This window comes from Amphiura filiformis, chromosome 1 (assembly GCF_039555335.1).
Source record: "Amphiura filiformis chromosome 1, Afil_fr2py, whole genome shotgun sequence".
Taxonomy (NCBI): Eukaryota; Metazoa; Echinodermata; class Ophiuroidea; order Amphilepidida; family Amphiuridae; genus Amphiura; species Amphiura filiformis.
Genome location: NC_092628.1, coordinates 73,482,251 through 73,507,867, shown reverse-complemented (window position 1 = coordinate 73,507,867; position 25,617 = coordinate 73,482,251). Strand labels below are relative to the sequence as shown.

Sequence of the window (25,617 nt, the reverse complement as noted above, 5' to 3'; positions counted from 1 at the left end):
TCCCCGTGCATTGTATGATGTGAATTCTTAGCATATTCATGAGGGCCGATTGTTCAATCGTGCCGTGTGTAACAATCACGCCAGCGTTGCGTGCCTTAACGTACGTCGTATACGCAATAGAGAGTTGCGTGCCTTGGCGTTTACGCGATAGACCGTAAAATGCGGGTGATGCTGAGACTTGGACTGCTTGTACGTGGTCTTTTTTCGTCCATGTGCGGATCGTGGTTCGTGTGGAGTCACAACGAATTATTGATTAAGACATAATGCAGATAAAGATTTTATTTTGTTTCAGAAATGAGTCGTTTGCCAATTACACGATGTATTTTGTTACATGTCTTATACAGGTTCCTAAAACTACATGGATCATAAAGGCTACTAGCAGAATTGTCATCTGCCATACGGTACTGAGCAAGGTGCTGGAATGGGGAGATAACGCTCCAAAGTACTTACCGAACATAGATTGAACAAGTCATAATGGATATGAAATCATATGTGACGGCAATGTTTGAGTGGTTTTTTTGCTATTTTTAATGCTTTAGTAATCAGTTAATATATTATTATACTGAACTATGTCGTATAGATTTGGGACGGCCAATGTAATAAGGAAAGTTGCAACATTGTGACATTTAGTTGCACCATTGTGACATTTCATATCCGTTTCATCAAAAAACACGTTGGGAACGTTAGTAAAGAGTTCACAGGAAAATTATTTCAATTATGAAATGACGCGTTTGCATACGACGTATCTGATAAAGGAGTTACTGCAAGAGAGCTACTTGTTAAACGGGTTTGTAAAATCCTAAAAACAAGGTTTTTTCTCTTTGAGATGCATGTGTATCCATGAAACGGAGAAGACTCATTCAGCTACTAGTATTTTACAAAAAAATGAAGACTATTCGACTCCCTGTATGAATGGTGGGAAGTTGGAACCACATTTGTTTTTCAAAACCTATTGTAATGAATGTAGCCCTTTCATAATTATTTTAATCTGTTTCACCAAATATAACTGGGAAGTTCTATTTCTGATCACACTTTGAAAATAATTAAAATGAAAAAAGATCCCCTGCTGCCAAAATAAAAATACAGGTTTTTTGTGCGTCTCACCGTAGCTAAATCATGAAATATAAGAACACCGGGAAAACATGTCCCAACTGACCAGTAGAGAACCAGAGAACGAGTTCCAGAGGGTACATCCTTGTCACACTAGCCAATTATAAATAGAAACAGGGATAATGTGACAAAACATACAATGGGGGATAACAAAATGGTATAAACAAAGTTTCGAAAGGATACAAGTTTTCTTTTGCTAGGGATAAAAGATGTAATAAGAGCTGGCCTCTTCCCAATCCCTAGAAAACGAAAAGTTTTTTTCGAAACGTCGGATTTATAACTTTGTATCTTTTGTGTTATTCCCTCAATGGACGTAGTGTTACATTTTCCCTGTTACTTTAAAATAAATATTGAAAACAGCTTACCTACAAAATATTTTTAATTGCATGGTACTGTCTACACTTGTCAGTTGCATAAAACCTTGTTAGCTGCACATAAATGTCTATTGGGATGATCAGTACATAACATATATTTAAGAGGAAAGTGGTGTACATAAAATGTAGGCGATATGTTTCATCAGCAGTACTTGTCACACATTTTTAATATTGTAAAATCGAATGTATATAAGAGATGTAGTCAAAGAAAATGAGCCATATACCGACAAAATCGACATTGAGCATGTTGAGATGTGGCCAATATAGTGTGCAATTATTTGGGAATCTTAGTGGTTTCAGCAATCAGCATGATCAGCAACATTCATGTGTTTTCACACTTTAGTAATATTGAGAGGGGTTCAAATTGGGTAGCCATTAAATTCGATAAAGACAATTACAAACAATCTCATTTATGAAAATCGTATTTATTAAAGAGTTTAACTTCAACACTACAATGTTTTTGCACTCACATGGGGCGCCTCACCTGGAACGTTTTCGCTACGTCAACAGCATCACTATCTGCTATGGAAGCTAGTGGATCTAGCGAAAACGTTCCGGGTGAGCGAAAAAATGGTGCAGTGTTAAAGTTAAACTCTTTAATCATTCTATCTGCCACTACGTATTAATATAATCTCATTTATATGTTTGATTGAATATTTATAAGCCTCAAGTTTGTTTAAATTACAGTGCTGGTCACTGAAGTTGTACTATAGAACTACGGATGAGATAAAGTAAGCAAGTAAACAGACAAAGAAACATGATAATTTTGAAATAGAGGTTTTATACTACTGAATGTATGTACATTAAGCATTAATTTTGTTATTATCACTTTATACAGAATGGCAGGGGTGCAAATTGTGATTTCTTCCTCAGGAGCAAGGTTTTTACGCTCAAGATTTCCTCAATCATACCATGCATAAAATAGCTTTATTCTGCACTTCAAAAGATGAGAATGTTAACATAGCGTATATTTATAGAGCGACTGTATGTTAGGTCTTTGAGCTTCCAAAAAAGGTTTTACTATGTGCTAAAAATTTGCTATTTTACACTAGTTTGGGGTCAATTATGGTCGGACAGGGGCTCCTTTCCCCTTTTATTTTCCTTTTTTGTCAGAGGATCACAACTTGTTTAGTGCTTTATGATTCTTCTTTTTAAATTTCCTCAATATTTTCCAGTTTGTCCTCTTCTAAGTGGCTGTATTATTGATACACTGAATTCCTTTATGACTTTTGTTCCCATAAAATCCTTATTGCTGCCTCTCTATAAATTTCCTCAGATATGATTGCCGCCTCTCTAAATTTCCTCAGATATGAGTCCTGTTTCCACCTGTTTTCATCCAACTTAGTTTTTTCCTGTTAAATTACATTGAATACTTCCTATGGTGATGAATTGTAAATTTCCTCATATCGCATTTCCATATTTTAAAACCAACACCTTCCTATTTTTTGCTCTTATTTCTTGAACAATAATGTGAATTCCTCCAAATTTTGCACAACCAGTGTCCGAAAGATTTCCTCTCTTCCATTCAGTAGCTTCACTTCCTCACAGCCCTCCCCTATCATCTTGTACCTTACTCTTCTTCATTTTCTTTCCTCTCAGTTTCCCTCTTCTCTTTTCTTTTCTTCTCTCTCCCTCCTTTTTCCTCTCTTTCTTTCTTCTTCCCATGGCATTATTTCCTCAATTTTGACTCTTATTTCCTAGGAGCGGTGCTCCCCGCTCCCGCACAATTTGCATCCCTGCAGAATGGTATACAATAATAAAGGAATTAATTTTATGTATGTTTTTATATCGCCTCTGCACATTTTTATATCAGGTCAAAAACTAATTCGTTTTGTGCCGTTTATACGGACCGCCTTCTTAAATTAAATTTCAACTAACCGGGGGGGGGGGGGGTCACTCCCATTGGGGCCTGTCCACCATCCGCGATAATCAACTCTTGAAAAGCACCCTAAACAAGGATTTAACCCTTGGCTAAAACAATACCCTAAACAGGTGTTTTCACAACCTAAACAGGGATTTTATTCCTTGCATCAAATTTCATACCCTAAATTTCATTTCCGCGTTTTTCCAATATTTTATGTTTTTGACACCCTAAACGCGTTACGCGCGTATCGTGCCTACCCACGAAAAACTTCCCTTTTTACGCGTTTTCATTAGCGCGGATGGTGTACAGGCCGCAATGGGAGTGACCCCCGGGCAACTAACTTGGTGGTGTCAATGACGACTCATTTAGGATGTTGTGCTAATCATCTCCCGGATGAGAGACGTGAGAGTGACGTATCTGCAAGACGTATTGTCGAGACTTATTTGAACATGAAAGTTACCGTTTGAATATGCATTAATGAATGGCTGTTGAACGCGGATTAGATTAGAACAACCTCTCTATAAGCTTCTATTCGCTGTAGAAGTCGTGATGTAACAGGTTTAATTATCAAAGCCATAGGTGAACATTTTTTTTGAATGTATTGCCCTGCACTATATCTTCGTGTCAAAAATTGCCGTGATAGTACGGCGAATCCTCTCGTTTTTCAAAAGCTACGCATGGCGATTTTGTTCGAGATAGGCCGAGCGACTCAGGCTAAACATACCATTTACGCGATATGAGATACCGCAGAATTTCCTACGAGTTTTTACGATTTGTGCCTGCTCAGTACCCCATATGATGTTGCCATTACAAGAAAATTCGATTTGTTGTCAGGTGAAACCCAGGTTTTGTTTTCAATACACTAACTGGAAGTTCAATACACTAATAGGCGATTGCTGTTGTCGGTATACGCATATAGTTTACTGCATTTTATACATTACGTACATTAAAATTGTGATATATGCAACTGTTTGAGAATTAAAATCATATAAAGCTCAGATGCACGTTTTCTATAGAATATGAAATCACAAGTCTATAACACTATGCAACTTTCTTTATCTGCGTCAATAATAGAATATTGATTTTTATCGAATTGAATGCATCTCTACATTTTGAGTTTGTACTTCAGCACTGAGCGATCTAGCGATCAATTCCTAGCCAATCAGATAGGACTCCTTTTCTTGCGTTCGGTGAAATACCAATCGCCCGTCGCTCACCAACGGAGTATTAAATTGCAGGGAAAAAAATCTTTATAATACAGGGTGTCGACACTGTGAGACGTACGCTGTAACTCTATATCGCGCCATTGATTATCAAAGAATAGGCATAAAGACCGGGGTCATAATTCTATGGAATTATCACATTATGCTGAGTCAATGTACGTTTCACTCACACTTGTACGAGTAGTGTCTTAAAGGTCCGTAACCCGATCGACAGCATCATCCACCGATTTTTTCATTGTTGATGAGGTTTTGGTATCACATAATAGATACTATTTTTCTCATTACTATCCTGAAATTTGACTCTCCAAGATGTATTTCCGCAGAAATCATGAAACACAGCGGTTTTTACAGGCTACCATTTTGTAAATACTAAAAATTACTTCGGATTTCTGGGCAGGGCATTAATTGCGAATCATCAGTCTCCTCAACAGCTACTTTGGTTTCGCGTCATACACATTCTGTGAAAAAAGCGAACCACACTAACTGCTGAGGAGACGGTTTGCCGTATTTAGTTATAAAAATTCCACGATGGAGTTAGTGGGCTGAATAGCTCAATTGGTTAGCGCATTATGCTTTTGACCGAGAGGTACCCGGTTCAAAACCCGGTATCGGAAGGGTTTTTTCCCTCTCCATTTTTAACCCAAACTTTTTTATATTCTTTTGAAATGTACATATTGCAAGGGGAAATATATTTTGTTTCCTTTTTTTTTTTTTTGTACGAAAAACAAACAAATATTTTCCGTTCAATACGGGCCGGGCATTGTACAGCATGTCAGCATTCGTCATACGAACGGGAATTGTTGTTGTTGCTTGCCTGCCCAGAATGCAATTCACGTATACCAAGGTATTGGATTGCAAATTTGGCTATTTATTTACGCTGAAAATGCTCTCGTTTTTTCACAAAGCAGCATAAAGGGGGCGATATTTGATATTATTATGTAATTTTAAAGACAATCCATATCCAAAACCAATAGGGTTACACCCTTTAAGAAAAAGCAGTCACACAAACATGACAGGGGATGAGTTGTAGAGTTGTAGGGCAGGGCAATAGATTCAAAAATTGTTTTCACCTATCGCTATGGTAATTAATACAACTATGGTATACAACTATGGTAAACGATTGTTAACGGCCCTTTACCACGCTTACAAGTTCTAGAGAGAGTCAACCGCCATGACAATCTTGTGATGAATTCACTCATTTTCATTTCATCGTAACGGGAATGATTGTTAACGGAAATAACGGTCCTTTACTACCTTTACCTTTACTTCGGTTGTATATATAAATGCGCATTTATAAATGCGCACGTGACTAGATGGCCAGCGCCATATTTGCATTACATCACTGTCAATCACTGAAATGACGACCATTGAGGGAGTGGCCACAGTTGTGACCTTGTTTCGTGGCTAGCACTGGCAAGGAACATTGGCTGGAGGTTCGATGCTATAAATTTGCAAGGATAAATCATGGATATCAAAGGATCATGATTATTATGTTTCGGATCAAATTATTTTGCCCTTTGCAATCAATGCCACTATTTTGCAAAACCAATTTTCCTTGTAACCTGTCATTTTTCGCCTATACTTTTGCGTGTGGAAATTGTGCACATCCGGGTACCTTACATCGTTGAACACGGTATGGCGACTTGTAGATGTCACGTGCGCATTTATAAAAGCGCATTTATATATATACCCGAAGTCCACTGTTTACAAGATAGAACCAACCAGCCTGATTATCTTGTGCTTAATTCACTCAATTTCATTTCATTATGTTTACTAGAGATCACAAGAAAACTGCAGTTGAAAATACATTCAAGTTTCTCTATTTCTCTAAAGCATCAGTTGCATTAGCACGACTACAAGCGAAAGTCATTTTGAAGGCTTCTCTATACCGTTTGCTTGTTAAGCCATACACTACGGGATTAATGGTGGAATTGAAACACAGTAACCAAACTGAAAGTGTCCGCAAAAGATAACTTGAAAACCTCAAATTAAAAGTCAGAAAAAGCTGCTGCAGATCAATTATCCGATACGGTGTTAAACAAACGAAGAATATAACTCCATTGATGATGAGCATTTTGGTAACCGAATTGGAAGTACTGTTTTGCTCATTTCTGCTATCAGAAGACACGCCATTACCACCAGCACTAGGAGCTATTCTATGTTTCAATCGCATAATGATTTTTGTATACATATAAATGTTCATTATTAACGGAATTACAAAGATTACAACTTTGAGAGCAGGCACACAAGTTGTGAAAAGTACCGACAAAGAGCCACAGCTTCTGACAACTCGTGGTAAATGGGCAAATTGCGGTTGGTTTGGCCAATCAAAGCATAACATATCCAACGAACTGAACATTGGAGTTGAAAAAGCCGCTAAAATTCCAGAAAATGTCCATGAGAAAATTGTTACGTATTTTGTACGATGCATACTGCTCATCAAGCGGTGCTTCACAGGGTAGCATATTGCTAGTAATCTCTCAATGCTTACAACTGTTACCAAAGTTATGGAAGCAAAATTTGTGATATGTTGTAGAAAAGTGGGTATGATGCACCCGAACGGTGAGATGTAAGGTACCGATCCTTTAACAACCGATGCGCCGAAGAAAACTAGTATCTCAACAATGTAGAAGAACAGAAACCCCAAGTCAGCGAGTGCTAAGTTTGCGAGATAAAAATTTATGACATTCCGCATTGAGGCTACGCGCCAAACGACATACAAAAATGAACAATTTGTTGCAAATCCAAAGACCAAAACAACAGGATAACATAGAAAAATAAAAATGCGCTCATTAGACGAATATAACAGCGAGTTTGCGTCACTTTCCGATAATTCCAGACCTGTGGTATTCACGGTACAATAGGAAGCTACTGTATTGACTGAAGTAATGTTTTCCATCTTATTTACGAAGACGAACCTTCATCAGAAATCTGTCTTGTGCTTTTGACCAAAGTATCTTCGTAGGAACAATATATAGAAATGAACATTTGCCAAGTCATGTATGACTTTCGCTCCACAGATGTAATGCATCGAGTTGAAAACATTCCATTCTAATTATTGTCAAGCTTCAATAACAACAGACGTAGCAAATCTGAATTACTAAATCTTAGATTTCGTCCACCCACAGAATCCAATTTCCACAATTCCAATAATTGGGTTATTTTAAACACGCCGGAAACATCTTCCAATTTAATAAAATTCGTTATTTGGTCTTGTTTACATTAACAATAGAAATACTAAATATAGATGCACCTGTATTCTAGAATATGAAGGTAATGTTTAAGTTAGTATTACGTATACCATTGTCACTGCTCGCAATAATATCCTGTTTGCATTCATTAACTTAATTACATGATATTTACTCAGTAAAATATTCGATAGGTTAACAACCAAAATTAGGTCTGTTCTGTTTTTATAAGGCATAAGGTTAATGGTTCCATTGTTGTCAGGCAAGTCAAGTTATGAAATGAACCACCATAATTGCATCAGCATCCATTCTGATGCATCCATCTTCCATAAGCGCACACAAAAACATAAATCCAACATGGCCGCTTAGGAAAATGTCTTCTTCTTATGTACTTTGTTCTCAAAATTACAAAAAATGACTTAGGTAATTATCGTAGTAGGGTGACGACATGTAACATCAGGAAATAGGTCAATGTCAACAGGGTCTCAATGGTCGTTGCCTCGTTTGCTCTGTTACTCAGGTACCTAGCGCTCCAGATATTACAATAAGCATTTAACCTTCGTCCTTCTTTGAAGGGGGGGGGGGGTCGTTGTACGTACCCTCCTAAAGTTTTTCATCCGGCATAAAAAAAAACCGCGGCGTTAGATTGCTACGATAATTGCCTTAGTCATTTTGTAATTTCGAGAACAAAGTACAAAATATGGCATGCATTTAAACATATTTATTGACCAATTTTTGCACAAGAACAAATGATAATCACACAAATTAAAGGGAATAACTAGAAATAATTAGGGCGATTACGTAACTGATGCATGATTGAACCATGTTTTGTACTTTGTTCCCAAAATTACAAAAAATTACTTAAAGCAATAATGTGTGATTTGCATAAAAAATAGATTCTTATTTAAATGTTTGTTTTCAGTGATCACACTATCCCCTTTTAATTTCGAGCCAAACAAATAAGGTATAACGAAGAAAATCGCGATTCATCCCAACGCCTACAATGCGTGTAAACGCCGATCGTATTACATGTAACTGCACGGATCATCGCGCTCGACGTGTGTACATACAAGCTGACATCCACGCTACATGTTAGCAAGTACTCGATCGTTGAACTCTGAATAAAACCGGGTCGACCCGGTTTTAATATAAAAAGTTAAATTTTACTGTTATTAAAGCACTTCAGGCTTAGTCTTTTACGTGGTATTTTAGTATACCACTTGCCATTATAATTATGCAAAAAGTAGAAATCCGAGTAAAATTGAGGCCGTCGCTGTGAAGCAAATCACACATTATGGCTTTAAGCAATAATCGTATCATATTGATGCCAAAACGACTTTAGCTAACCGTAGATCCATCCTTTGCGCTCATTCCAGTGATATGAGTTTTATTACAGCGCCTTATCCTTAATCGATGATTTTCATTTTGCTCTTGTAATAGGGTATGATGTGGGGAATGTTGGTATTTATTATGGTATTACTGGGTAGAGAATACCTATAGCTATACATTGGTACAAATTATAATATAAAATTACAGGGATTGCAAACAACAAACTCCCTTCGTAGTCTTTGTTACAAAATATGGTTCTGTAGACAGAGAATGTGTGAATATGCGAATCACCTAACATGTATTTTTATTAACCCAAAATGCAAGTCAAATATGGAGAGAAAAAAATTGACACTATTGCATTTTCATTTGATTAATATCTGTATTTCAATGTCTGTTTAACAGTTATCGGCTTTCCCAAAACAACGAACCAAATCGTTCAGCTTGGCTTTCCTTCTTTTGTATTTACTAAAATCAACTCCACTTAGTCATACGAGGAAGTGAACTGCATAATTTTATTTCAGCATTGTTACAGGTCACACAGAAATCAAGCATAGCCCTTTACCATGTTTACCACAAGCATTATAATGTGTGATACATGTTGTTTTTAATCATATGTCTGTTACTATTATTAAAATGTTTTGCTGGTGCAGCAGAAAATGAAAGTTAACCTATTTTCAATAATTTGGAAAAGACTCGAAAATAACAATGCTGAACGCTGTTTACATTATAACATGTGTGTTGCCACCGTTAACTCTCTCTCAAAGTGAGTATTACATGTATTGGAGCATGAATGTTTACTATTATTTGGTTCACTTCAAGTTTGGTAGTGACGTCATTGCTTTTTCGCGGTTGCGCTGCAAGCATACCGACAAACCGCACTTATACGCGTGCGGGTATGCTCTGCACGAGTAACATTACTCGCACAATTCAAAATTACGATCAGCGAAATACGCACATACGCCAATCCATGGCACTACCTGTTGTTAACTGTTGAGTCTGAGGTCTTACAAAAAGTCGACAATTTCGTTGATAAGGACCCGTAGATTTCAAAACTCAAAACAGTCTTTGAAGATTTTGGTTTATTTGGAGCACTGTATACGACTCGGAAAATAACTTTTTAGTACGTATAGAATGGTTTGGAAAGATCACGGACTTATATTGTTCTATCATTTCTATTGCTTGAAGATGGTCGTGAGTTTAACTTTGCTATACTCTTAAAATCATTTTACTCAACCTGAGTAATATCGTACTCCTTCTGATAGTAAAAAGGTCACAGCTCATTTGTTGAGTAAACCTGACTCAACGCAGGTTGAGTATCAACTTCACATTGCCTTAGAGTAAACATTTTACTCATTTAAGGAGTCAATAAATGACTCAACTTTTACTCAACCTAACTCAACAGTTGAGCTGTGACATTTTGTACTCAACAGGGGGTAAAACCTTACTCAATTCACAAGGAGTAATATTTAGGTCTGTATTTGAGTTTTTTTGCTCAACTCCCATCAAACACAAAACGTTTTTGACATCATTCGCAAAAGGTTATAAAAGGTTGTCAGAAAACGTTTAAATGTCGGGTTATATAAAAGGTATATTAAAAGTATAAAACGTTTTCACAACCTTAAAAACATTTTTTTTATAATCTACTGCTCAGCAAACAAAAATGTTTTACAGAAAACGTTTAAATGTCGGGTTATATACAGGGTATAAAAACGTTTTAATAACATTCCAAAAACATTCTTGAAAACTTGATACAAAACATTCTGAACAGAATGTTATTGTGGGGTTGAAAAAATATTTTGTGAAAAATGTTTGCCCAAAATATTTCAATAACGTTTTAAAAATGTTTTCGTGACCTTTATATAACCCGACATTTAAATGTTATTAAAAGGTTTTGAAAAAACATTTTAAGAACATTTCTGTGTTTGCTGGGTTCAAATATTTTAACATAATGTTATTTAAGTATTGACATAATATTTGGCAAAAATGTTTGCAAAAATAGTTTACAATAACATTTTTGAAAACATTTAAAAATATTGTTGTAGTGTGTTTTCATACAAAACGTTTTAAAACGTTATCATGACCTTTATATAACCCGACATTTTAATGTTATTAAAACGTTTTTACCTAAACCAAAAGCCAAAATATAACTTATTTAAAACGTTTTAAAAACGTTTTTGTGTTTGCTGGGCTGTTGAGCAACATATATTTGACTCAACTGATATTGACTCAACTGATATACTTTTTCGCAAAATTCCAAGACTGGTCTGGTAGAGGTCTGCAATAACGGCACGGGCTAAATATTAATTGGGGTGTGTCGGGAGATGGTGTAAAATAATTGTTTGACAGAAAATATGCTTTCTATTAGTTTACATTATGGCGCTCATAATGTAGTAAATTAGCCTAAAATGGCGGATTTAAGGAGACTGAAATTGAATTTAGTGGGGGTAAAATTTCTGAATTTGAGCAACATTATTCTAATATTATTAAATTTAGTGAGGTTTGAGGCAATTTTATTGAACCTAAATACCAATAAGTGCCAGTTTTGAAAGATGGAGGAGCTTTAAAAATATGGCTCTATAAAGTGGTATGCACTCAGAAAATGTGAATGGTCCCCTGGGACCAAATGTTATAAACTTACTGTACACAAAGAAACAGTGTGAGTTCATTGGACTATCAGGAATCCGCACAGTTGTTTTTGTACCGTATTAGTTTATAACATTTGACCCCAGGGGGCCATTCAAACTTTCTGAGTACGTACAGCCTTTAAGAGCCCTATTTTAAGCTCCTCTCCTGTTCAAAAACTTGGTATATTGTGAGTGTATTTCAGCTGTGATGAATGCCAGTTGCTGACGAAGTTTAAGAAATATCACCTCAAACCCCTATAAATTTGATAATAACAGAACCACGATGCATAAAGTCCGAAGTTGTGTCCCCACAAAGCTCAAATTCAGACTCCCTAAATCCGCCATTTGAGGCAAATTCTGTACATTATGAGCACCATTATGTAAACATATCGAAAGCACATTTTCTATCAAACAATTATTTTACACCATCTCCCGACCCACCCCAATTAATATTTAGCCCGTGCGGTCTATACAGACTCCGTCCAGACCAGTCTTGGAACTTTGCGAAAAATATTCCATATTAAATGTCAAGTCTGTATTTACCCACCTGTTGAGCAACATAAGTTGACTCAACTGATATTGAGTAATATTTTGGATGTAAGCTATAGTCAAAATGTTTACTCATCATATAGCTGCAGGTTAACCTTCCATGTTGAGTAAAATGTTGTACTTGAACTTCTGCCCCGGATATTTTGAATCTATATTCCTCATTCTTAACAATAATGCAATCAAGATTCATGTAACTCTGGTGTGGACCATTTAATTCACATAAAATAACACATAATCTACAAGAACATAATATCTTGTGCAAACAAAACACTATTTTTTGTCTTCTTTTGGTTCTCTGGTTTGTCGGAGAATCCAAGTGATACCACTTTATAAGGTATGGCTCCAAAAGTGACTACACATGTTTCAAAAATCAGAAGTCCTCTAATGTTACTGTCACAATATGGTTCATTGTCAAGGGTACAAAACAAAATTGCTCCAAAACTGTCTTACAAATGGCTACAAATTCTTCGTCTATATCAGAATTAAGGTACTCAAGAAAAGTAGTTAGCAGGAAGCGACAAAGATCATTTAGCCTCTCAACGCTCATTTGGCGTTCAACTTTTTTCTCTTTCTCTTTCCTGTTCAAATCAGAGCAATGATATTTTTTACCTTTGTACGATCTGTTTATTTACTTTTCATTTAAGTATATATTTGATAATGTTCGTTATGTCCTTTACATCGCTGATACTAGGTGGTCCACTTTGTTCCTTTACCCCTCAGATCCCAGGTAGTCCAAACTTGATGATTTCTCATCCAAGCTATAGTTGCAAAACTCTCTTCCTGTATCAAAAAGGATACAAAACAAAAAAAACTCATTGTGAGAAAAGGGCCCTCCATTTCTCCACCGATGGGTGGGGCATAATTATTGCACTACTACATGAGCATAATTGGTTTGCCAGAAAATCATTCATTTATTCACGGGGGGTATTATTACACAGTCCCTTACCACATAATGTACGGAATACGACAGAGTCATCCTCATTTAAATAAAATTATCTCCCTCCATAAGGTACCACAGGGCAATTCGCATGACAATAGACCTTTTTATATCATGTGAATCGGCATCGGGATATGTTCGCAAAATAATTACATGGATGCGAGCGTCTTTACACGTCCGCGTAAATACACATAAACGCTTCTCAACTGCTTTTATTGACGCAAGTCACAACTGGCGTAAGTGCGCGCCCAAGAACTGCGGATGATGATTATTAAGTATCCAAAAGTATGCGATAGCTGTTATGAGTGTTTAAACAACATCAACTATTAAGTTATGTTTGGTTCGGCTTTAAAATACCCAAAAATGAAAAGTTTCTGACAATACAATTCTTATTCTTATATGCCTCCCCGTCACGACAGTTGCGGGAATTAGTGTACAACTAAATAATGGGGTTGCACTAGGAAAACTGGAGGTACTGCTACATGGTGAAAGTGACTTTATCCCAGTGTGCTATGATCATTATGGAGATGGCGTTGTTACCTGGAACAATCAAGCAGCATGGGTAGCATGTCGTCATCTTGGGTTTTATGGTGGAAGAAAGACTGTCTACGAGGGTGTGTCAGATGGACCAAAACTGTATAATGTTTCCTGTGGAGACGGTAAGTACGTGGATTCTCAATCCATTTAAACATGCAATAAACGCTGTCAACTCCATGGACCTCTATGATAACTGTAAAGCGGTACCTGACCTGATACTTCTTAGTAATCATTAGGCAGATAATCTTTAATAAAAACAAGGAACAACATTACGTATTTACTGCTTATCAATTAACGTAGTATCAATCGCTTACAGGTCTGTATAACAATATGGAAAAGTGTTCCTATGACCAGACAGATACAGATTGTCTCCTGGACATGGAAGCTGGAGTTGAATGTTTTGGTAAGATCAGTACACTCCTATTAGTGATTAGTATGACCAGACCAGAACCAAAACGGGAATACGTAACAAATTGAAGTAATCAAATACAAATATTAAAGCCTTTGAATCTGCTATTCTGTTCTCCAGAGCAAGAATTTGAATTTCGCGTCAACCATGACAATCCGCTGAATGGTAGGCTTGAGATGTCTTACAATGGTCAATGGATACCTGTATGTTATGACGGTGGTAATGACGATCATCCATGGAGTGACCGGGAAGCATGGGTTATATGCCTTCAGATAGGATACCATGGAGGAAGAAGAATCGCCTATGAAGGACTACCAGCTACGAGTGATTTGAACGTAAATGATGTTCGTTGCGGACAGGGTAATTATAAATTATATATAGGCCTATACATACACACACGAATATTTGACATGACACAATTCTTGGTAGGTATTACTATAAACCGGTCTTTAGTCCTTTCGTTTAATAATTTTCTGTATCAATTTATATATGTTGTGGAAGAAAAAAAAACTCTTTTCAGATAAACCTACTCGTATATATCATGTATATATTTGAAAACATCATTAAGGGTTGGGGTATGAACGTTTGGACAGTATTTATTGTGGGACATTAGAGCACATCAGATATATCGAATTGCATTCTGAATACAAAGAATGTCCTTCTGATATCAAGTAATTTAGATTTTTGAAATTCGCAATGTAATACACATTTTATGGCAAATCATTAAAATTGATATTTTTATATTTAACAGTACTCAAGTAAACTTTATAAATCTGATGATTTATACTTGAAGTGTATGCAGGTGGAATGAAAAGCCGACGATCAATTGAAAATTTTGACCTTTCTTATTGAAGATATGAATTTTTTTTTCAAAACACCAAAAAAATAGGTCTTTTGGGAAAAGAATCCATATCTTCAATATGAAAGGTCAAAATTTTCAATTGATCGTCGGCTTTTCCTCCCAGCTACATACACTTTAAGAATTATCATTAGGTTTATAAAATTTATTTCGAGGACTGTTATATATCAAAAATGTGAAAAATATCAAATTTTAATAATTTGTCATAAAATTTGTATTATATTGTGAATTCCAGAATTCCAAATTCGATATGTCCGAGTCTGATGTGCTCTCATGTCCCACAAAAAATACTGTCGAAACGCTTAAAACGCTCATTCCAGATACCTTAAGATGATGAGTGAAGAGATATGTGTTATTATTACGATGACTATATAATCTGTTACAGGATTTTATACTGATTTAAAAGAATGCTCTTTTGAGCTTGAAGATAAACCTTGCGAAAACAATCAACAGGCTGGCGTAGAATGTTTCGGTAAGATTATAATTAACAATTTAGTTATTTTGCCTTTGCAAGAAGTTCATTTAATGTTAGGTCTGGGTCGATTCGACAGTGTCCATCTCTAATATCCACATTGCTCTAATTTAACCATGTAAATACATTTAAGAAAAATTGTTAATGCGAAACCCAGATTAAAATCGCAACTTACATTTTCATGCTTAAAAAATAAATTGCTGTAGACTTAGAGTAAAAAATACTTAATTAATTTAATTGCATTAGTGAAAGGAATAAAATATGAAACGGTATAAGGTGTCATTTAAGGGTTTACACTTATTGGCTTTTAATAGATTTGCTAGACATTCGTTTGGTGCACGAGGACACGTTTACAGCAACACCAGGTTTATCTGAAGGTAGACTGGAGATGTCTTACCAAGGAGAATGGATTGCAGCGTGTAATTATGGAGGAATGCCTGGTCAGGATAACTCATGGAGTTACCAAGCAGCATGGGTAGCTTGTCGACAGCTCGGATATTATGGAGGGAGGAGGAAGGTCTACGAAGGAGTCTCAGTTAAAAGTGAACTTACAGTTAACGATGTTCGATGTATAAATGGTAACTGAACTAATAATACCTGAATATATTTTGACAATAGGCAGTGTGTACGCCATGTTTCCCTTTCCTTTGTTGTAGGTAATTTTTCTCTCGAATTCAAGCCAAAGAAATATTTGTCCTAAGCAAGACCAACAAACATTTAATGGAAATGGAACGTTGCCGTTATTTATGTAAAGTTTTTGGTATAAAACTGTTTCGTTTTAAGATTACAAACATGATTCTTCTGTACAGGATTGTTTTATCATTTACAAGACTGTGTATTTGAACTGGAAAATACAAGTTGCCATAGAGACCGACAAGCTGGTGTTGAGTGCTTTGGTGAGATACTGTATTTATTTGTTACTGTTGTTATTGTTGTTGTTCAGGTTAAATTTACTCCCTATTAACGTCTAAAAACTATCAATATATTTTTTAAACCATTTTTTTGTTTGTCCATTACAAACGGTTTGAAATTTGAAAAGCAAATCATTCTAATATAGCAATGAGCAATCATCAATAATAACCTATTTTATTGCAAAAATAAAATGAACGACATTATACTTGACAAAACCAAGTGAAATTTTTAACTCACTACAATATTTCGTCCTACGCGTCGGAGGACTTCATCAGGTATGACTGATCTGGTCATCTGTTCCACTTGAGACTGGTTTCCGGTGTTGTTTAACCTCTTTTCCAGTCTTTAAAAGTGGGTCGTATTTTATTGCTCTATGTCATGTTTGCCGCAAACACTGATATGACAATACAACATTATCGTAATAAATGGCATAGAACATAACTTATGTAATGTTGACCTTCATGTTTGAGACATCTGCCATTAACCATGATTTTGTATAACGCCTTTTATTTGTTTTCAGAAACAATTTTAGATATTAAGCTCGTACACGAAGAATATGATATTGACCCTTTGCCTGATGAAGGTAGATTGGAGATGTTGTACAAAGGGCTGTGGTTACCTCTATGTTATGACGGTGTAATGTCAAATGATATTGAGTGGAATAATCAAGCGGCTTGGGTAGCATGCCGACAACTAGGGTATTATGGAGGAAGAAGCAAAATTTACGATGGACTCTCAGTCAATAGTAGTCTCAAAGTTATGGATGTCCGCTGTGGTGATGGTACAGTATTTTTAAAATGAGACACTTAATTCAATTATCGTTAAATATCGCCGTTGTTTCCATATTTCTTACTATGTGGCACATATTTATAGTGTTTCCTTATTCAAATTCAGTACACACATTAATTTCCTATACAGGTTTGTTCAATAACTTGCAAGAATGCTTTTTCGAAGTGGGAGAAACTGACTGCTATGAAGAAAAGCAAGCTGGTGTCGAATGTTTTAGTAAGTTATAATATTTTATTCATAATAAATGTTAACTGTTACTTGCAAGTGATCACATATTCAATTCATTTAGCCGGTCAGTTGCAGATTACATATTTTTAATCTCCTTTGCTTTGTTATTGATCCTAATTTAGGCATTTCGCCAGACATACGTCTTGCGGATAACTTCGGGCTTGAATTGTTGCATGAGAATCAGTGGATTGCAGTATGTTATTATGGTGATACTAATGCTAGATCCTGGAACAGCCAAGCAGCATGGGTAGCATGTCGTCAATTAGGATATTATGGAGGCCGTAATGTTTGTATCAAAAGGGACATATCTGTTAGTTCAGATTTGACAGTGAACAATGTTCGCTGTGGAGATGGTGAGAAAATAACGTTATCTACAAATTAGGATAATTAGCATTTTGCTATCAAATAATAGCTGTAACATTATTCTATTTGGGGACATAGGAACCATATATAACTGTTGAAGATTATGATCCTTGGATTTTCACAAATTTCAGGTCTATTTTACAACATCCAAGAGTGTTTCTTTGAAGTTGAAGACACAAACTGTAACGGACAATATGCAGGTATTGCATGTTTCGGTAAGTAAATTATTAGTATTAAATACAACATAAATTATGATAAGGATAATGAACTGAGTGCAATGCATTCGTCAAGATAATCGCACGCGCCGTGGAGTTATTGCATTTATCTCGAGAGCCGATAGGCTCGAGAGCTAAATGCAATAATTCCATGGCAAGTGCAATTATCTTGACGAATGCAATTGCACGAGTACATTATCCGTCATACACTTTGAGTGTATTAAAACAATAGGCAATATTAATTGCTGCATTCATTATATTAGTTTTAATATTAGGGAAAATATCTTACATTTTAAAAAACACCGTCATGCCATTGACCAGCTAGGTAGCATTTAACTGGTAAAGAAAATCAATCCCTGTATAAGTTAGCTATCAATGGTATCGATTGCGCCATACGTCATACTTTAGTAACTTATTCACGCATGGTTTGTAACCAATTGAATTTATGTTGTGATCATTTAATATCGTGGTTTCGAACACAGAGAGCACTGAACCAGTTCACCTGGAAACGATCGATTTAGATGTCCGCCTAGTACTACGGTGAATTGAGATGAGAGAAAAAACATATCATTATCAATATCAACTGGACTTTATAGCTCTATAATTTGAACTTTAAAATCTACTTTATATTAAAACACACGACATTGGGATTTTACAATTTGTTCATTATTATAAAGCATGATCATGATATTATGCGCTAGTGTGAGTTTCCCTGGCCCGGCCATGTTATTTTAGATATAGGCCTACATGTATTTCATTTGTAAAATGCTGAATATTTTGCAATGGTGTCATCTTGTATAATTATGATCCACCTGTTTTTGGCCCATTTTAATTAATAGAAGCTCGATTATTCTCATTTGATGTTTGATTTATTTGAGGTCATTAATCATAATTTATGACAATGATATTTGCAAAATAGAACACCGTTTGTAACTATACCATTTTAACACCACAGAATGTATATTCGTTCTTTTTTGATGGTATATATCGAACAGACAATTATATAGTTATGTGACCTCTGTGTAGAAAGAGCCACCTAACTCTACTATATAGTTATGTGCAAGTAGTATTTCTAGTATTTGAGCGTGCACGTATTATCTAGAATTGTTTAGCGTGCGGGTTTTAGATAATGCATTGTTTAGCGTGCAGGTTTATATAATTTGGGCTATGAAGGGTAGTTCGCGAAAATAATGCACGGGAGAAGAATACATAACGATGAATAGAAACAGGCACTAGAGGTGTATATATTCATAAGATATTGGGGCACGCCTCACAAATTGTATTTAAAGAAATTAATGATGCATTTCCCATAATTATATTTCTGATTTTGTTTTATTGTAATATTTAATTAAGAAAATAAACTTTTCGTTGTCTCAACTTATTTGAAGACCATCTTCTAGAGATTCGCCTAGCAAATAATGCGACGACAACAGGTAGATTGGAAATATCTTATGATGGGGGTGATTGGATCACAGTCTGCTTTGATGGAGGAGAATACGATGAGACGTGGAATGATGGGGCAGCTTCTGTGGTATGCCGTCAGCTTGGGTTTTATGGCGGAAAGGCAACCGTTCATCCTACTACTGCTGATCGGAAAATGCTGCATGTAAAAGATGTCCGATGTGGTCATGGTAACACTATTATGATTATCATGTTATTGTCTAATAAATGTTTTCATTATTGCAATTGTAGTATATATTCAGGGTTTACTCTGTATCATAGGCCCATACTTTGAGTGAGAGAGCATTGTTCGAAAACAAGTAAGAGCGGTGCTGATAAAGGGGGTATTTATAGCTCTACATATGCGTCACCTCCAAAGGGAGGGGTGTCTCCCGGGCACTTTGCCAACTTCCATTTAATGATTCTAATAAAGCGAATCCTGATTATTCCCATTACATTCTCGGGATTAAGGAGCTCTGTTTCGTAAAGTACCAGAACATAATGGTACAGTATAAATCAATCAACATAAATCATTTGCAAATTAGGTATAGAAACATGATAGAGGAGGGAAGCAATTCAATATCTGTTTGCAAAGACCTGTTTTGGAAAAGACTGTCAATGTGACATTTATTTTGTTTAACACACGAATTATTATACAGACTTCTACATGTATGACCATTTGCAAAATTGTTCCTTTGAAGTGGAAAGAACAGATTGTGGAAATGGTGACCAAGCAGGTGTAGAGTGTTATGGTAAGATTAAAAGTAGATGAGGTGTTGTTGGTCGAAGCAACCCAAAAAAAAATCGATTTTCATTATCTAGATCAATATATTATTGACAAATAACACCTTGATATTTTGCAAAAGTTCATTCTACAAAATACTATACAATGCAAACTTGCTTAATTTATTGTTGTTATTGAGTTATGTACGTTTCACAAAAGTGTTGTTGTTACGGCCCTTTACATAACTCAAGAACCACAGGACCTACAAAAGTATATCTGTGATATTTGAATTCTTCTACACGCTCGCTATGAAATGAGCAGTGTAGTTTTTGCCAAAGCTCTCTACCATTCGCAAGATGCTGTGAATTACCAAATCGCAACAGTTTAAAATAGTTAATAACCTTAAGTCAATAAAATAAAAGTGTCTGCAAAATGGAAAAGATGATCATACAAAACAAACTGTCAAAAGAAATAATATAAAAAAATAACAGCAACACAAACAATAACAACATTATCCAATACTAAAACATCTTCTTCATCTATATAAATTGTAATACGTTTCCCGGTCTAACTCTTTTGTGCATATGGATCCATATGTCTATTATGATATGCGGTTTGTATTCAAATTCAGATATTTGCTAGAAGTTGTTTGTCAGTGGTGGTTTAACTTCCTTACCGTAGACTGGCGAAGAAAGTTCACTGTCTATATATTGCACTTGCACGAATACGACGCTATTACATTAGTATTTTGTAGACTAGGCAGTGTACCATCAGATAAGTGTAGACCAGGGCCGTAGCAAGTGGGGCGGCCGGAGATGCCATGGCCGCCCCACTTTTTGAGAAATTTGGTATGTTTTTCTTTATATCTTTATTTCAATCCTGGTGTAGACAAAGATGTTGGTTATTAATATTTTCCTCAAATATTTCATTTTAGATACAACTACTGCTCCAGTCACATCATCCGACAAGCCTCAAAATGCATCAACAGGTTGGCAATATTTTAATGTAGTTGGTGTTAGTATAATATAAAGGGCATTATCATTGACGTGCACATCCCTTGAATTATATTGTTGTTTTATCGTAACGTAAATGACATTTGAGAAAAGACGTGGTTGGAATGAGGCTGCAAATTAGATTACTAAGTGTATAATTACGAGTATAACAGGACTTATCATATCTCATTTGATTTTAAGAAATCATTTGATATTTGTTCTCTTCTGTTCGGGTCACTAAATGTATTGATTTATTTTCTCAAAATACCAAAGAATTTCAGAAACCATTTTAGGAACAATTTTTGTTTTGTTTTTTGCTGCCTTAAGCGGCAACATATTTTGATTTATTTGATAAATTTGTGTGCTTATCAGTGGGACGATTTTGTTTTAGTTTAAAAAGCATTCCTAGACCCTCCCCCGGAAATCAAGTAGTGCGTATAATATTCTAAGGTTAGAATTATTTAGAAAAAGTTTCTTAAGCTTGACAATTCAGTGTTTAGTATTACCTACACTGACAAGCTTTTCTCCTTTGTATTTTCACTTTTATTGTTACAGGGAATCCGATTCAAGACGGTAACCAAGTCGCTCAAAACGGTAAAATACCAGGCTTGTTGTTCCTGGGAGAAATCGTTATTTGTCTGTCAACGAAATAACATTCACGACGAGAATATTATTGGCACCTGATTCTCACATTTTATCATGTGTTTGTTTAAAAAACACCGCCCAATACAAGCACCACCATAGTATCTGTCCTCTGCAGACTGGAATACAGCAATCCATGACAACAATTCTGTTGTTTGATAGATAATATTAATTTTTGATAGTTCAATAATGAAGATACTTGACCGCTTCTGTTTAATCGAAACCCAAGTTAAAATTGTACTTTTTTTCACACCAGGTGCACAGCGCAAGGGTTGGTTAAAAATCATCATAATATAAGGGCCTTGCAAAATAATTATTTAAAAGCACAACACGATGAAACCGCTGCACATCGGGCCGTGGTTGGCCCGAGGTTCGAACTCGCAATCTGCCCTTCATAAGTTGAAGCGGACAAAATGCTTCCCCACCGTGACCTCGAAAATTGATTATTTATAATCGTTCTAGTACTATATTTATATAGAGAAATAATTATTGTTTTCTGTTCTTAAACAGGTATCATTGCAGGAGTTGTGAGTGCAGTTTTACTTGTAATTCTGATAATAGTTATTATCTATCTTATTTTTAGGTGAGTAGAAACCAAACGAAGTTTATTCGTTGACCTCAATTCATGGTACAGGTGTCTTAGCTGTCAATCCAACTTCTCATGTATAATAAAGAATGGATGTTATATTAATTTCATAAAATTTTTAAATATTTTATCTTGCCGGAGACTCGCTGATCGGGTATCTCCGTGTCCTAGATTTTACACTGCCAGTTTGTATTACTTTATATGTATTTTATGGTTGCTATATTTATTTTATTCATGCATCATTATTTGTCTTTGTATATGTAATTAATGAGAATAAACTGGCTGATTTAATTTAAAAAAATCATAACTTTACAATCGACAGGTCAAAGAAGACAACTTTTCCAGAGGAACAGAATGAGACTAAGCCACCAGACTCAGTCTATATGCAATACAATAATAGCAATGTTGACGACAAGCCCTACGAGGAACTCAAAAAGCAAGGCTCTAACCGATCTGAATCAACAACTGAAACCGAATCCAATATTGGCAGAGCTAGAGACCCACAAGACAATGAAATCGACCCCAACATTTACCTTACCCCTAAAGTAAACGCACACCATTCAGCTTATTATTCCGTTCCAGAGAAAAATGAAGAAAATCAAAACACAGATGAGTATGCGTATGCGTATGTAGATGGTGATTTGAAGATGCGTAACGAAATGTTACCATCAGCAGAAATGAGCGGGAAAGATCCGAAGACATTGCCATTGGAAAATAAAGAAAATCTTAATACAGATGAGTATGCGTATGCATATGTTGATGGTGATTTGAAGAAGCGTGACGAAATGTTACCCCCAGCAGAAATGAGCGGCAAAGATGCGAAGACATTGGAATATATAAACTCATCTGTTTTGCAAAAGGCAAAATAAAACTATAGAAAAATACTTTCACAATCATGACAATGCAGTGTAAGTTATGAGCACTGTTAGTGATCATTGGGATGGTTCACAGTGTTATATTTAAGGATGGACTATAAGATTGTAATTTCGCAAATTTTTATTAAAGAGAACTGTCAGATATAATCGCAGTTGAACACTAATTTTGTTATACATATATAATAGACAATCTTTTTTCCGTATGGTTTTAGTAGCATCGAGTTTCACGAGTTACTGTTACACTTTGATTTGCCCCTCCCTCCATTTACTGTTTTCTATCGGATAAACATGTACATCACAATAAGAATAATTTTTTCACAATGGCATGGGCAATATTTATGTCTAATGGTCGGCAATTCTTCCCAAGAATATGCTTCGATCCGAATTTCGTTCAATAATACACAGGCATTTATAAAGCGCCATTTCAGATGATCATGGTGTTTTAAAATAATAACCATGAGAAAAAAAAATACGAAAAAATGAAGCTACAAAAAAGCAACATGAAACCATGCAAGAACTATAATTGTGGAAAAAGTTGGGATTTGAGGCCCTTTTTGAAGACCGCAAGTGAGGCGGTGGGTCTTACAAATACAAACGTACGTATACACACACCCCCACCTACATACATGTATGGATTTATATCGCGCCTTATCATAAAATACCAGAGCGCATTACAAATTATAAGAGACTACAAGAACATGCAAAGAAATATAAAGCAAATATTATACCATAAACAAAAACAAAATTATGTGACTGGAAATAAGTGTGACTTGAGAAGTTCTTTGAACCTGTTGAGGGTGGGACCTCGCGAATATGCTGTGGAAGTGTATTCCATATCCGTGGGCCAGCAACATGGAAAGACTGATCCCCGAGGCAGCAGTTTGTATATGGAATGAAGAGTCTAGTAATATAAAGAGAAAAGCGAAGCAGTCTGGTGTTGAGTGATGAATAAAGATGCAGACTGTTCCACATGGATGGTGCTGTAAAGAAGAATGTCTTGTCAACGACTGATTTGAGAGCTCTGCTGTCAAGGCGAGTGACGTCGGTGGATGAGTGCAATCCCCCACGGGCAGGAGAGTACAAAGTCAGGAGGGATGACAAATAGACTGGTGCAATACCAGTGATGGCCTTAAACACACACAGCAAGATCTTAAATGCTACCCGCTTGGTCATATTTGGTGGTGAGAAAGATACGTTTAGAAGACCAGTTTTGCAGACGTTGAAGTCTGGCAATATCGACTTGTCTTGCTCCCAAAAGAAGAGAGTTGCCGTAATCATTCAAGTCATTCTTCCTGTGCATTGTGGTTGATATCAAAGTTTGCATTTAATACAGTGTGTGACAAACCAAAGCATTATTTTCCGTAAGCTGCAATTTTCACTAATTGGATAGATTATGCTATAGTTGATTTTGTTTTTTATAAAAGTATGTTACTGATCATGATAAAAGCATTCAGTTGGCCTCGAAATTATACTGATGTTGCGCGGGGACTTTGTCCCTGAGACACACTCTCAATATTTGTTATCAATCCAACCTAATCGCAAGCAACAAGCATGGAAGTATATACACGAGACGTATTTCCATGCATCCATGCAAGTGAGAGTTTAACCATAGCTCGATGCAATTTACTGGAACTTTTAAATTACCTTTAAAATTACTGCTGTGTTGTTATTTTTTAAACTATATTGAACGAAATTAAACGAATGCGCGTACATAAACCGCCTTTCTTTCTACGTTAAAATATCGTGAATACGATTAAAAGTTCTGAAGCTATTCGCGCCAACACAAAGCCTCGCAAATTCCACAGATAGTGGTGTACACTGCAGTTAGTGGTAATGGCACGTGCCCGGGAAGATTCAAATCATCACGAGAACTGGGCGACCAAGCACAAGCCAGATCCATTTAAAGATGCATTACAACATGGCTAATTTTACTAGTACCGAAAACCGAAGGCTTTCCATAGACGTGCGTGTTTAAGCATTGTAACCGCAATACAACAATCCAAAGTAAGTAATCCACTTCGGGAGCTTGCAAACAGAGGGAGTACGGTGAATTAAAAGATCAGTTGTGAAAATCTATCAATTGTGCACAAAGTTATACAAATCGGAGTTTTATGTATACATGTAGTAGCCACAGTATGCACAATGGACCACGGAGAAGTTAGGTGACAAACATCGGTTTATGGGCTCTTACTATATATAAAAGTCATGTTTACTTTCCAACAGGGGTATTTGGAAAAGGTCGCTATGAGACCCTTAAGTCATTTGAGTTTAATAATGTGCACTTTACGATGGCGGATGAAAAACCTTAGGGAGGAGTTGGTACAACCTCTTTCGCATGATGACGAAGTGTGAAGTCATTAAAATGTACGCTGACTA

At 35.9% G+C, this 25,617-nt stretch overlaps 1 protein-coding gene across 1 annotated transcript; it reads left to right on the top strand.

Annotated features, from left to right (window-relative positions):
* The first annotated feature begins 9,673 nt into the window (after positions 1-9,673).
* On the top strand, positions 9,674-23,405 carry LOC140152978 (scavenger receptor cysteine-rich domain superfamily protein-like). The gene is made up of 17 exons (XM_072175540.1): positions 9,674-9,851; positions 13,618-13,857; positions 14,052-14,138; positions 14,265-14,504; positions 15,389-15,475; positions 15,790-16,053; positions 16,285-16,371; positions 16,908-17,168; positions 17,306-17,392; positions 17,527-17,757; positions 17,899-17,982; positions 19,371-19,613; positions 20,082-20,174; positions 21,081-21,134; positions 21,694-21,732; positions 22,291-22,363; positions 22,689-23,405. Exons 1-17 carry the CDS (start codon positions 9,794-9,796, stop codon positions 23,233-23,235), a joined length of 2,775 nt encoding a protein of 924 aa, XP_072031641.1. The 5' UTR covers positions 9,674-9,793; the 3' UTR covers positions 23,236-23,405.
* The last annotated feature ends 2,212 nt before the right edge of the window (positions 23,406-25,617 follow it).